The sequence below is a fragment of the Vanellus vanellus genome (assembly GCF_965231255.1).
Source record: "Vanellus vanellus genome assembly, chromosome: Z".
NCBI classification, from domain to species: Eukaryota; Metazoa; Chordata; class Aves; order Charadriiformes; family Charadriidae; genus Vanellus; species Vanellus vanellus.
Genome location: NC_138908.1, coordinates 63,308,953 through 63,321,746, shown reverse-complemented (window position 1 = coordinate 63,321,746; position 12,794 = coordinate 63,308,953). Strand labels below are relative to the sequence as shown.

General features: G+C 42.9%; 1 protein-coding gene across 1 annotated transcript in view; it reads right to left on the bottom strand.

The window, feature by feature from the left end:
• Window positions 1-12,794, bottom strand: part of THBS4 (thrombospondin 4) — a gene marked incomplete at both ends in the record, with an annotated part of 39,810 nt that overhangs the window by 19,492 nt on the left and 7,524 nt on the right. Inside the window, 5 exons of the mRNA XM_082498000.1 lie at window positions 2,278-2,450; window positions 3,791-3,842; window positions 4,780-4,862; window positions 9,691-9,796; window positions 11,512-11,759. Coding sequence (XP_082354126.1) covers window positions 2,278-2,450; window positions 3,791-3,842; window positions 4,780-4,862; window positions 9,691-9,796; window positions 11,512-11,759 — 662 coding nt within the window. The remainder of the gene's footprint in view (window positions 1-2,277; window positions 2,451-3,790; window positions 3,843-4,779; window positions 4,863-9,690; window positions 9,797-11,511; window positions 11,760-12,794) is intronic.

Genomic DNA, 12,794 nt, shown 5'->3' with positions numbered 1-12,794 from the left:
AGCAAGAAAAGGTATGTTTAATATCAAAGCGTTTTTGATGGAGAGATTTGTTAGAAGTAGGTCCACAACTAGCATAAGGAAAATGTAAAACCTAGGACAGACATTTTGTGCTCCTTATTTGCTGTGGATTTTTTATTGTAGGCAGCAGAGGGCACTCAAATTACACTGTACACAGAGCAGAGCTGCAGCTCCCAAGATATTGGGCATCAGCGTATGAAAGTAATGTCTTCAAGCTGGTAATGAATAAGGGAGCATATTGCAGAGATGCTAACAGCCTCAGAAAAGACGATGGCACCTCTTAGTGAGGAAGCTTCTAGATTGTCTTTATCAGAATTTGTATATGAACTTCTTTTTAAATGCCAGTTATTAGGAAGTACCGAAATAGTTTATTCAGTAGAAAGGTGCTCTCCCAGAAGAAATTCCTAAAGAGATTTTGGGAAAAAAAAAAAAAAAAAAATTACTTTTCTTCTTAGTCCCAGCTAGCTCAAGAAAACAAATAACATGACACCCACCCTCTTATTAGACAATGAAAAGCTACTGCCATTTATTATCTCCTTTTCCCCCCCTGTGTAACCATAAGTGAAAATCCAGCTGTTAAACAAGAAATATACTGGTGAACAAAACTGCACCAGACTATGTGGCATTTTAGTAGCAGTGTCCACATAAAGACCTCATACAAGCAAGCCTGTACCTCTACGACACCATTTTGACAAAATTTCCTTGCTGTTTCTAATGTGAGATCAAGTCTGCCATGTGGAGCAGTGACAGGAACATGAAGGCACATCCATCTCCAGTGGCAGAGCCTGACTGCTCACAGAAAACCACATTAATGTCAGGTCACTACAGACCAGTGTCGGTTTGTTTTCCCACCACTGTTGTGATGGGTAGAGTTGCTCTAACCCTGAAAACGGCAGGGAGGAGATTATTGCCATGCTCCGCCTCAGTCTGGGTATGGCTCAGGAGGTAGAACTCATCTGCACTGGTGGGCTCCACCTAGGCTGGCTTGAGTCTCTCACCATGGTTGTCTGTGGCAAGAAACTCGTACCACAGCTGTCTCAGCTTCACCTCTTTCATTCACTGTTTAGAGCTTCACCTCCATTTTTTGTGCCTTCTGTCGCAGCAGACACAGTCCATGTCATGTGAGGCAAAACAAAAGACATTGCCTACAACTCAGAAAACTGCCACACTCAACCTCCTTCCCTCAGTGTTCTTCACCGACAGATAGAAGTTGGGCACATTGCATCCTTTCTGCTGATGGCCTACAGGAAGGAGTAAACCAAAAGTGCAGTCAAAGCACATCTCCTGTTGGCTAGGAAGGAGAAAATAGGAATTGCTTTTGGTGTTTTACATCATTAGGTAGGTACATTGGTAGTACTGTGTTATCCACAGGCACAGTTAGAAACCTAATTCTCCTGGTTCCCTGGTCTACTACATCCAGATGCTTTTCCACAAAAATCACTAGAGAGTAATGGCAAAAGTCATCACACAGAAAAAAATGCAGTGAAGCTGTAAGTGGTTCTGTTGTTTGTGTTCTGAGTAAGTGCCACATTCCAATTAACACAGGTTTTATTTAATCACTTAAGATACTGTAAATTTATTAACTCAGTTCTCAATACAAGCAAGCTCTGAATTTCTAACATATAGCACAAAAAAAAAAATAGATTGAAGCCAACATTACCATCTTTCACCAAAACCATAAAGAAGCAAAGGGAACAATAACAATAAATGTTTATTTTCTTTCATAGACTTTAAAGGTAAGGTCGAAAACATTGCTCCAGTTTGGGTTGAAGAGAAGAGTTTGGTCTCCAAGGCTGGTTCAGGAGCGCTACAATTTAAAGAAACAAAACCCATATTGACAAGAAGTGCTTCCACAGTTCTGCCTGTAACAGAATCTGCTGCATCTTCCTGTGGAATAGAAACAACTACACAAAAAGCTTGTTTTGGCTGATTTGGGGTGTTTGGTTTTTTTTTTTTGTGTGTGTTTGTTTGTTGTTTTTTTTTTTTTTAAAATTACGTTCCTTTAAGTGACTTTTCAACTCACCAGGGTATTGCAAGTTTTCACACATATAATCTCCATAAAGTTGCAGCAACAGCAAAATAGGAAGGTAGAATCAAATCAGCATGAATTAAAATTCACTTTGCAAGCAGTCAGCAAATGCTGAAGACAGCAAGTATCAGCAACCCATTGATATGCATGAAACAGTTGCTTTTCAGCTCTTTTTTTTTTTTTTTCCCCTTTTATTTTTATTATTAATCCAGTGAAAGTCACTATTTTACCTCATCGATATCTGAGCAGGTAACTCCATTTCCCGTGAGCCCTTCAGGGCAGGGGCCGCACTGAAATCCTTCTGCTGTCTCCACACACCTGACTCCCCTGAAGCAGGAATTAACTTCGCATTTGGGTTTACTGCGCCTAGGAAGCTGGGTTGGAAAATTCACAGTTCCCAGACCTTTAATGCAGAAAGAACAACAGTTTCAGCGGGTGAAAGAAACATCCATCACAGCTTTCAGCTGGCAAGCGCTCTGAAGAGATCCCCCAAGACGCTGCGCAGTGGGGGCTTCGTGTTTCTGCACTGCGCCGCTACCAGCTGTGCTGTGGCTGAAGAGACTTCACACTGGGAATGGCCCAGCAGCTTGCTGTGTCCCCAGACAGGGGAAATTAAGGCTATTTTGTCAGGTCCACGTGCTTCTCTTGGCTACACACGGGATCCCTCCTGCTAGGTTAGCCCCAGGACAGGTCTGCTGCTGGTCAGGGGGAGAAGCTCTGAAAGCCAGTGACCTCAGATGGCCCAAGGCATTCAAGTGGGGTGGTACAACGCATTTCTCCGGCTAAAGCAGCAACGCTACCTCTTCATAAGAAAAACAGTGCCACGGTTTCACAAGAACATATCTGACAGTCTGCAAATAAGGGGAATAAAGAAGCAGCAACTGGCAGCCCACAAACATGCAGCTGGACATACGAGCACAATGACTTAGGTGCACAGAGACCTGCCCTGAGGAAAAGTGAGGTTTTCTGAGACTCTGGCAGGTGCTGAACCTTGGTACAGATGCATGCAGGATTTAAAGACTTTTTCTTTGGCGCTTACACAAAAAGATTAACCTGGCTGGAGCTCAACTTGAGTTTTGACCAGGCTGACAGACTGGGAGAAGAAATCAACTAAAAGACCTGATGTATTTAAGGCCTTTTGCCCACCCGCTGAGGGAGTACTTTGGTTTTTATACTGAGTGCACATGTTTCCCGACTGCCAGCTGTGTAGGAGGGCCATGCAGTGACATTTGCGAAAGCATTTATTTCTTCCATTTAGTGAACAGATGGAGACCACCTTTGGGGTCTTCTTGCTGTTAACCAGTGTCTGCCCACTCAGAATCAGACAACTTTCAGATGGACTGCATAGGATCCTCCTTAGACTAACAATACCAGCTAGAGCAGAACACAATTCCTCCCTCATCCTTCTACTAAGATTGTTCATGAGACGTCTGGCAGGCAATGTCTCCCTCCCCAGGAACACGTGGCACAGCGAGAGCTGATAGTACAGGGTGAGTGGTACTGCTTGGTTTAGTGGGATTTTATCCCCCAGTAGGTGATTGTCAGGTCTATGGAAACTGAAAGCTTTTTCCTAATGACAATCTATTTTAAATTTGTGTCCAATACATCTAGAACTTTGGACACAGTATTTTTAAAAAAAGTACTTCTTAGAAACTACATAAAGTTGATGCAATAAATACTAGTTTTAAAACAACCATACATGTCATCTAGTTGCCTTTTACAGGCAATAACAGGAATACTTACCACATGCTTGGCACTCAGCTATGGTATTTCTCAGAAAAGTTGTTTCTTTGACCTTGAGGTTACAGAAAATAAACATTATTCGGATACAGACAGCTCCAGTTTTCACCTGGCTGCCAGAAGAACCATTATCATTTTTCCCTAAGATGCCACTCAAACCATGCAACATAGGTACTCTATCTTGAAATGAGATGCTCTCTGTACTCCATAAAATTAAGGACAGTGATGCTGTTGTACTTCAGTTCAGCTTTCATCAACAGGACCTTTAAGAATGACATGCTTAACTAAAGGCATCTGCCACCAGCAATTCCACCAGCAGGTGGAATACATGCAATTTCAGTTCTGCGCAACAGAACTACCTGTATGACAGTGGGCTAGGATGGCTACTCTAGTTCCTCTCCACTTAAGACACTAGATTTTCTGGATCTGAATAAGCAAGTCCCCCTACACTCTCATGCTCAATGATCCTCCGTAGCGAGCACAGGTTAACAGGACCTATATGGTTATTTCTTCTACATGATGTCATGCCTCTGAGGCAATGAGCTCTACACAGGAATTTACTGCTTATGTGAATTCTGCCCCGACTCTCAAAAGTGGCAAGCTTGGGATACTTCACGTTGAAGTCTTTATCACAGTATCACAGTATGCTAGGGATTGTAAGGGACCTCAAAAGATCATCTAGTCCAATCCCCCTGTCGGAGCAGGAACACCTAGATGAGGTTGCACAGGAAGGCGTCCGGGCGAGTTTTGAATGTCTCCAGAGAAGGAGACTCCACAACCTCCCTGGGCAGCCTGTTCCAGTGCTCTGTCACCCTCACTGAGAAGAAGTTTCTTCTCAAATTTAAGTGGAACCTCTTGTGTTCCAGCTTGAATCCATTACCCCTTGTCCTATCACTGGTCGCTACTGAGAAGAGCCTGGCTCCATCCTCATGACATTCCCCCTTTATATATTTATAAACGCTAATAAGATCACCCCTCAGTTTATACAGTACCTGTTGTCTGAGCAGGTCTTTCACATCCCCGAGTATTTGGTTCATCTGCATCATCTGACCCATCAGCTGCCTATTAAAATCACCTGCAGGGAAACAACAATGAAAAAGACTGCACAATACACATAAGTCTCCTTCGTTTGCTGTGATAATTTTGGAGATACAAGATGGAAACACTGTGAAGAGCCGATGAGGACAGACATTACCGTTACGTAAGCCCTGCAGGAATTGTTAGAGCAAACACAGTATCTAGTTCCAATTTTTATAGACTGATTTGCATGAACTCAAGGCTTTTCTGGACTGAACTCCACTGTATACCACAGAAACAGGCAAAGCAGACACCTCTCCGCAGAGAGATAAGAAAGCAGTCTGTGATTTTTCTATCATTATTTCAGTGTCAAAGCTCTCTAGTAAGACCTAACAACACTGGCAACTAATGCCACCAGGGTTACTGGTTTCCCCCCATACTCATGACCAGCAACCCTAACCGAAACTTTAGGATTTTAAGACTGGATTTTTGTGATAAGCCATTTGGGACAGGAGGGCAAGGCAGGGACATGAAGTATCTGTGCATACAACAGGAAGTCACCATCCATAAATTTATTTCACGTCACCACAACTGATTCCTGCACACTTTTGAGAGTGAAGTTACCCAGCTTTCTGAGCAAGCCCACCATTCAGCTCCAACCATGCACCAAGAGTGCCTGCTCTGAACAAAACAGTGCTTTTAATATGCACAACAGTCATTTGGCTTTTCTTCCAAAAAGCAGCTTATCCCACTGCACAGAAGTTTCATGGCTGCGTTTGCTTCTGGGGGATGCAGAGTTTGGATGGACTCTCTAAACATCTACTCAACATGCTATGAACTCACAACTAAAGCCAGTTCTCAATACCAAGTAACAAATTAAAAGGCCTCTAAGACAAGACCAAAAGTTACGTCTGTGATGAGCCATAGGGAAGGACCAGAACCGACCCAAGATCCTCACATGAGACTCTTATCCATTAAATGAAACATAGTTTTGACCCAGCGACAGAGAAACAGAGACCATGTTTTGCACAGTAGTTTGCAGTAGTTTCTGTTTGTAGCTCACTTCTCAGTTTGCAGCTCTCTCCAGCAGCTATTTGTTTACTTCTTTAAGTCTGTATGTCAAAACAAATTTCACAAATACATGCTCTTTTACCTTCCAAGCAAGCAGGCTATTTTGATACTATGCCCAATGGCTTTAGGGAGGTTTATTCATGTGTTACTTTTGCAAGTATTAAGAGCTTATATGAAAAATGCTTTCCTTAATGTTTACCTCATTGTTTTGTACTTCAAAGCATGTCTAACTGTTTCCAAATATTCTAGTGGGAATCATCCAACTCCTCATATACTATGTTTTCTTCATTTCAGATTTTTCTCATCAAAACACTGAACAAGTTTAAAGATGTGGGAACCACCTGTTCCAGAACCTGCCTCTGTTCTAGTCCCAACCTTGTCTTATTTTAATTTGTGGGAAAGGTGACAGGACTTAGTATCACGGGTATTTCAGAATCCCATAGTGGAACTTGGCACGCAGGCTGTTGGGACAGATGCTGGTGTCTGTTCTTTTTTTGCCTTTTTTTTTTTTTTTTAAACAAAGAATGGTTTAGGCATTATTGATTGAGATCTGCAAAAAATTCTTAAGATTTCAGATGCTGTTTGTTGGCTGGCATCTAAATCAAAACCAGATCTACTCTATACAGTTAAATTTTACAGACTGTGAAACTTTAAGGTGGAATAAACAGTTTAAACTGCCATGAACTACATGTCCTGTTTGCAAATTTAGACAGCAGAGCATAAACAGATGATTTCCCATAGTTGCTTCTCTTTTTTTTTCTCTTCCATTTAAAGCCAAGTCCGACGGTAGGCCTTACCTGCAGCGGAATCACTGGAGACCCCTGGTAAGAACGCAGAGAGGCCTTTCAGGTAGCTGTTGGTCGACAGTATATTGTGGGGTGGCTTTTCCCAGGAGTAAGCAGGGTAAGCAAAAGGTACAGCCTGAAGCTATACAGTTATCTGGTCCTACCACGTAGTCTGTCTCATCTATACACCACCTACTGAGGCAACTCCCCGGTTCAGCTAGTGCCTAGCCCTACACTCTGAATCAGTAACAACCTGAGTAACAGAATGTATTTCACAGCAATAATTAAATTCAGAGACAGATCTGAAGAATTACTGTCCCACAGGGAAGTAAAGTCTCTCGACATGCTTATTCTCTGTAAGCCTGAGGTCATGTCAGGGAGCTACCATGTCTTTCTCTTCCCAGGACCTTGCAGTATAGAATAGCATGATTTGGGTTGGAAGAGACCTTTCAAGATCATCTAGTCCAAGCCCCTTGTCCCGTGGCAGGGATATCTTTCACAAGGACAGGTTGCTCAAAGCCCCATCCAACTTGACTTTTAATACTTCCAATGATGGGGCATCCACAACTTCTCTGGGCAACATGTTCCAGTACAGGGCCTTAGATTTAGAGCAGGCAACCAGCTTTGTGGCACAGCTTATTGGCCCAGGCAGGGCTACGCAAAAACACTAGCTTGTGTAACTGCAGGCCACCATGAAATGCCTCATAGATAATTCTTCTAGCTCTCTTGGGAGCAATACTGGCTTAAGCACCCCACTTGTCCCCATCCAGCAAAGTCAGAGTCCTGAAGTGTCATTCAAAGAGATTGTGGTTACTTGGGCAGAGATCCAACCATGATTAAAGTATGGGTGAGGGTTGACAAGAGAAGAGTTTCCTATCAGCCTATAATCCTCCACCAAGAAAGCTTCATATACAAGTAGCACATGGAATTATGAAGAAGCAGATTCAAAGTAAACAGAAGGAAATATCTCCTCAGATATATGATGGATTCCTTGCCAGGAGACATTCTTGATCACACATTCAAAACAGCCTGGACAGATTCATGGAAGGAAACATATATTGAGTACAAAACATGAAAACTCTGCCTCTGAGTCAAGAGCTCTGTATACCATGAACTGCTCTATAACAGGAAAGCATTCAGGGAAACCCACACCATAACTCCATTCTCTTACACTCTTGCCCTTGGGTCTATATTGGCATACTGTCTATAACAGTAGCTAGGCTAAAAAAACCTTTGATCTGGTGCAACATAGGTTTTTGTTTTTGTTTTTGTTTTTTTTACTCTATGTCAGGTTCAGGTACCCTACATGAACCAGATGACCTCCAAAGATCCCTTCTGACCTGAATGATTATGTGGTGACGATTACATGCAGCAGACTAATCCCATGTACCAAACCCAGTGCATCTTGCACTGTATTTTCCTACCCATACAGGAAGATCGAAATACACATGTTCAACCTGCGTCTGCTCATCATATTCTCATCTACACTGTTTAGGTGTCTCAGCCTCACAGACTGAATACAGAGGCAATGCTGCTGTCACAGCAGTGAACAATGACCAGGCACACAGTCAAAGCCATGTGCAGTTATTTAGGCCCAAAGCTCTCCCAAGGATTTTCCAATCTGTAATATGTAAGCACATGCTTTTACCAAGATATATTGGTCTCACACCCCTACACAGCAAAGCATTTGCATTCCAGCTTTTTCTGGCTAAACACAAAATTGTGGTTATCTGATATATTGCTCCTTTAAAAGGCCATCGTGAAGCATATATAAAGTGCAAGGCAGCTGAGTTAATATTGCTGTTGGAACATTTGCACCTTTTCCTTTGGTGGATTTGACTATGTAGACTTTGGATATGTTCATGTGAGTTGTTTTTAATTATTAATATGATACTAATTCCACCTGAAGGTTATAAGCAACTGAATTTGGGAGGCTTAGCCAGGCAGAGGCAGCCAGGGAGAGAAAATACCTCTCTGTATTACTACCATTTATATTATTGATTAATGAGCAAAATGTTACAAATCAGAAAGATGCAAGTCTGCAATCTGGAAACCTCGCTCACAGAGCTGTTTTTCCAGGAGGAAACACTGAATTACCCCTCTCTTGTATATATAAATGCCTGTGGAATTAGGGAAAAAGAAATACCTTTGACAATACAACTGTGTATTATTTTTGCAGAAAGGCAGACAGAGAGACTAAGAAGGGGTACAGATGGGGCAGTCTAGCCCAGGTTTGCTGTGTCGATAGGTTAGAGAGCACGCTCACCCACCACAGGGGATTGCACCCAGCCCCTGGGGACCTGCAGGAATCCCAGTAGCCCCAGCTCCTTCCTTTCCTCCCTGTTCTCAGCTCAGACTCCACAATGCTCAGCAGAGGCAGGAAAGGAATTGGTTTTGGAGCAGATTTCTAGTCCAGCAGGTGACAAAAGCCTTGGCTAACTTGCAGCAGGACTAGTAGCTGCCTTGCAATGGCTTTTCCCATGCAGACCCACAGCCTTTATAGCCATAGCACCAACACGCTCTGCAGCCTCCTGTGTCCTTCTTTGTGCCTTGTCCCTCCCCACTCTGGGACACTCCAGTGATCAACAAAAGATGAATACCGGCCGTGTGGATAAGTACAATGATAGGTCTTGGTACTGTGCCCGTTTACCTATGTTCATAAAGCTGGTAGCAGTGTATCACATCTTTGAATATTTCCTGTCTGCAATTTGATTACTTAAGATATTATTAAGCTGACACAAACAGATCATGATCATAAAAGCTTGTCTTCCAAATCAGGCTAAAAAGCCTGATCACAGATTCCTCCTTCTCTAGGACAACTCACTGCTTTATCACCAGCAGGAGCAACTGTTTTCCCTCCAAACTGAGCTATTTCTAAAATATTTACAGGAAATTACCATGGCTGTAATTCAGTCAAACAATTGTTATTACTTGTCTACAGAACTTCTCCACATTTTTAATATTCATCACATTAGCTTCTTTGCACTGGTATTCTAAGGAACAATTTTAACTCCTGGCTGCAGGCCTTACCAGTGTACTGAGGAACAGGTTCAATTTGTTGAAGAAAACAATCCTGCAGGTTCCCCACTTGGGCAAGTGTTCCTCCAGTTACCAGCTTCAGCTCATCTAGCGTATCCTGGACTCGCAAGAAAAAAAAAAAAAAAAAAAGCTCTCAGTTCAGGTACAACAATGCTAAAAATGTGAAATATCAGACAAAGTAAATTAATTTTTTAGAGAGGTTGTCCATTTCCTAAGTATGCAGGGCTCCTACACCATGTCCTTCAGGACCACCCATGACCATCTGAACTGTAATAAAATCCCTAATCTTTGCCTTGCAGATTTTCACATAGCTGTGGTTTTATTTTGAACATTTTTTTTACTATTCAAATTCATATGATCTCACAGACCAGGAAGTTCACATATTTTTATATCTGTGGCATACAAGTGATTTTTTTGTTGTTGAAATGAATCCAAAGCAGCCTTTCCCCTCCACCATATAGGTTTAAGTTCATGTCAGGAATGTGGGCACCTTAGTGATTCTCAATATTAACAGGCTCATTTTCCAGCCTGCAATGAAACAAAGCAAGGGAGGCAACCTTGGGGGAAGAAGGCCTTTGTTCCTTCTAATGCATATTTTGTATTAATGATGGTGGAAGATACTTTTTGCCTTGGACTGCTGGTCTGTCAACCCCTAGGTGGCGGAGGAAGAAAAGCTACTGTAGTCAAACAGATGGAGGTTTGACTCTCGCACCACGAGTCCCTCCTTCTTTTGTCTTTTTAGTCCATGTGGCTTATCATGAAGAGGAAAGCCACATACAAAGCCAAGGGTTGCTCATACCAGAGAGCTGTAAGAAGCTGAGGAAGAGCTGCCCTTACTGCATCAGCTAAGTCCTTGCAAAAAGTCCAGTCCCCAAGAAACAACTAGACTGAAGTGAGGCAGTAATTAATTAATATTTTTTTACTAAGATAAAAACTGTGTTTAGAACAAATAGCATAACTATTACTGGGTGCAATGAAGCGAAGATTTCACCTGTTCCATAGGGAACTTATATTTACATTTATTATTATTGAGCCACCAATGTGCAACCACAGCCCAGAAGGCCAACCGTATCCTGGGCTGCATCAAAAGAAATGTGGCCAGCAGGTCAAAGGGGGCGATTCTGTCCCTCTACTCCACTCTTGTGAGACCCCACCTGGAGTACTGCATCCAGCTCTGGAGTCCCCAACATAAGAAGGACATGGACTTGCTGGACCAGGTCCAGAGGAGGGCCACAAGGATGATCTGAGGGCTCGAGCACCTCTCATATGAGGAGAGGCTGAGAGAGTTGGGGCTGTTCAGCCTGGAGAAGAGAAGGCTCCAGGGAGATCTTATTGCGGCCTTCCAGTACCTAAAGGGGGCCTACAGGAGAGCTGGGGAAGGACTTTTTACTGGGGCATGTAGTGATAGGATGAGGGGGAATGGCTTCAAACTGGAAGAGGGCAGGTTTAGATTAAACATTAGGAAGAAGTTTTCACTTTGAGGGTGGCGAGGGACTGGAACAGGCTGCCCAGAGCGGTTGTTGAGGCCCCATCCCTGGAGGTGTTCAAGGCCAGGCTGGACCTTGGGCAACCTGGTCTAGTGGGAGGTGTCCCTGCCTATGGCAGGGGGGTTGGAACTCGATGATCTTCAAGGTCCTTTCCAACTCCAAAGCATTCTATGATTATTTCACAAGTTAATACTCAAGTATTAGCAAAGCACCATTGTACAGAGCTTGTCTGCTGTGAGGGTTGAGGTCTGAATTCAGTCAGAGATCCAGGAGATCCCTGGCGATCCCTCTAAGTGCTCAGCCTGCTCCCAGTTTTCCTGCTTACCTGTGGCTTCTCCTGGAAAGTGCGTAACTCCACAGCCGCCGACCTCTGAGACACTGCTGAAAATACTTTGGGCAGGTCCTGAATGGCCCCTACTTGCAGGCAGTCCATATACAGCTCTATTGTGCTCGACCCCTGCTGCAGCCCACTCAGCCACAAGATGACAGCGTGGGGTTTCCCATCAGCCAGCTGGATGTTGCTAAAGATCACTGAATTCAACCTCCCATCGCTCTTCAGATAGCGCAGCACCACTAGTACAAAGTAGACAGAAGGACTATCAGAGGGTAGCAGATAACCCAAGGCTGATCGAGGAAGATCCTGTGGAAGTCTGCAATTGCTGTGGTATTTTTCCACATGTCAGCTTTTGTAAATGCATCCCATATGCAGAGATATATATGGTAATAATAAATGGGACATTGACTCTCAGAGCAGGATTACCAGGACTCTTGAATGACTCCTGATCTGTAAAGCATTGCTGCCTGCAGAGTGCACTGCTTTGTTCAGGCCTCTTTAACATCACCTTAACAGAGCATAATATGCTAAAATACAAGTGGTGAAGGTAAAGGGTGAGGCTGACAACCTGCAGCCAGCACTTTGGCAAGTAGGTATCTGACAGCCCTAGAAATACTCTGTAGCAGAAACGTACAAATAAGAAAAAAAAAAAAAAAAAATCAGTTTCAGTGATGCATATTGCATTGAGTGAAGCCATCTGACAGCGTATCCAAATGCATTATTAAAGAAACCAAAGGAAGCATGATTCCAAGCCAATAACCTGCATTTCTCTGTAACAAATAGTAAGTAAAACCAAAATATAATGCAGAAAAGACATATTCCACCTCTAAGATGACCAAGCCCCCTCTTAACTCTTTTTTAAGGCATTAGTGAATGACCTACTTGATAAAATGAGAATTTCTTGTGCAAATTATGAAGTAAAATACACCATCAAAAAAAAACAGAACAGCAGACAAACAAAACCCTTACATGCTGCGTAATATTGAAAAAATGTCTCTTTCTTAAGGAAATTGGATCTGTAAGCTAGGATCTGCAAGCTAAATCTCTTAGATCAGCTAGCTAGTTGTCCCCACAAAATCTCTCCCTGGCTCTCTGAATTAATATCTGCAGGAGCAATGAGCTGAGTGCATCTAGACAGCATATAACTACTCTACAACGTTAGATAGATCTTGTTTCAAAGATCCTGCTGATCACCAGCCTGCATGTCCCTTATTTCCTCATGATAACAGTTATGTGCACTGAAGAGTCAAGCTGCACAGATGCTGGGCACCTAA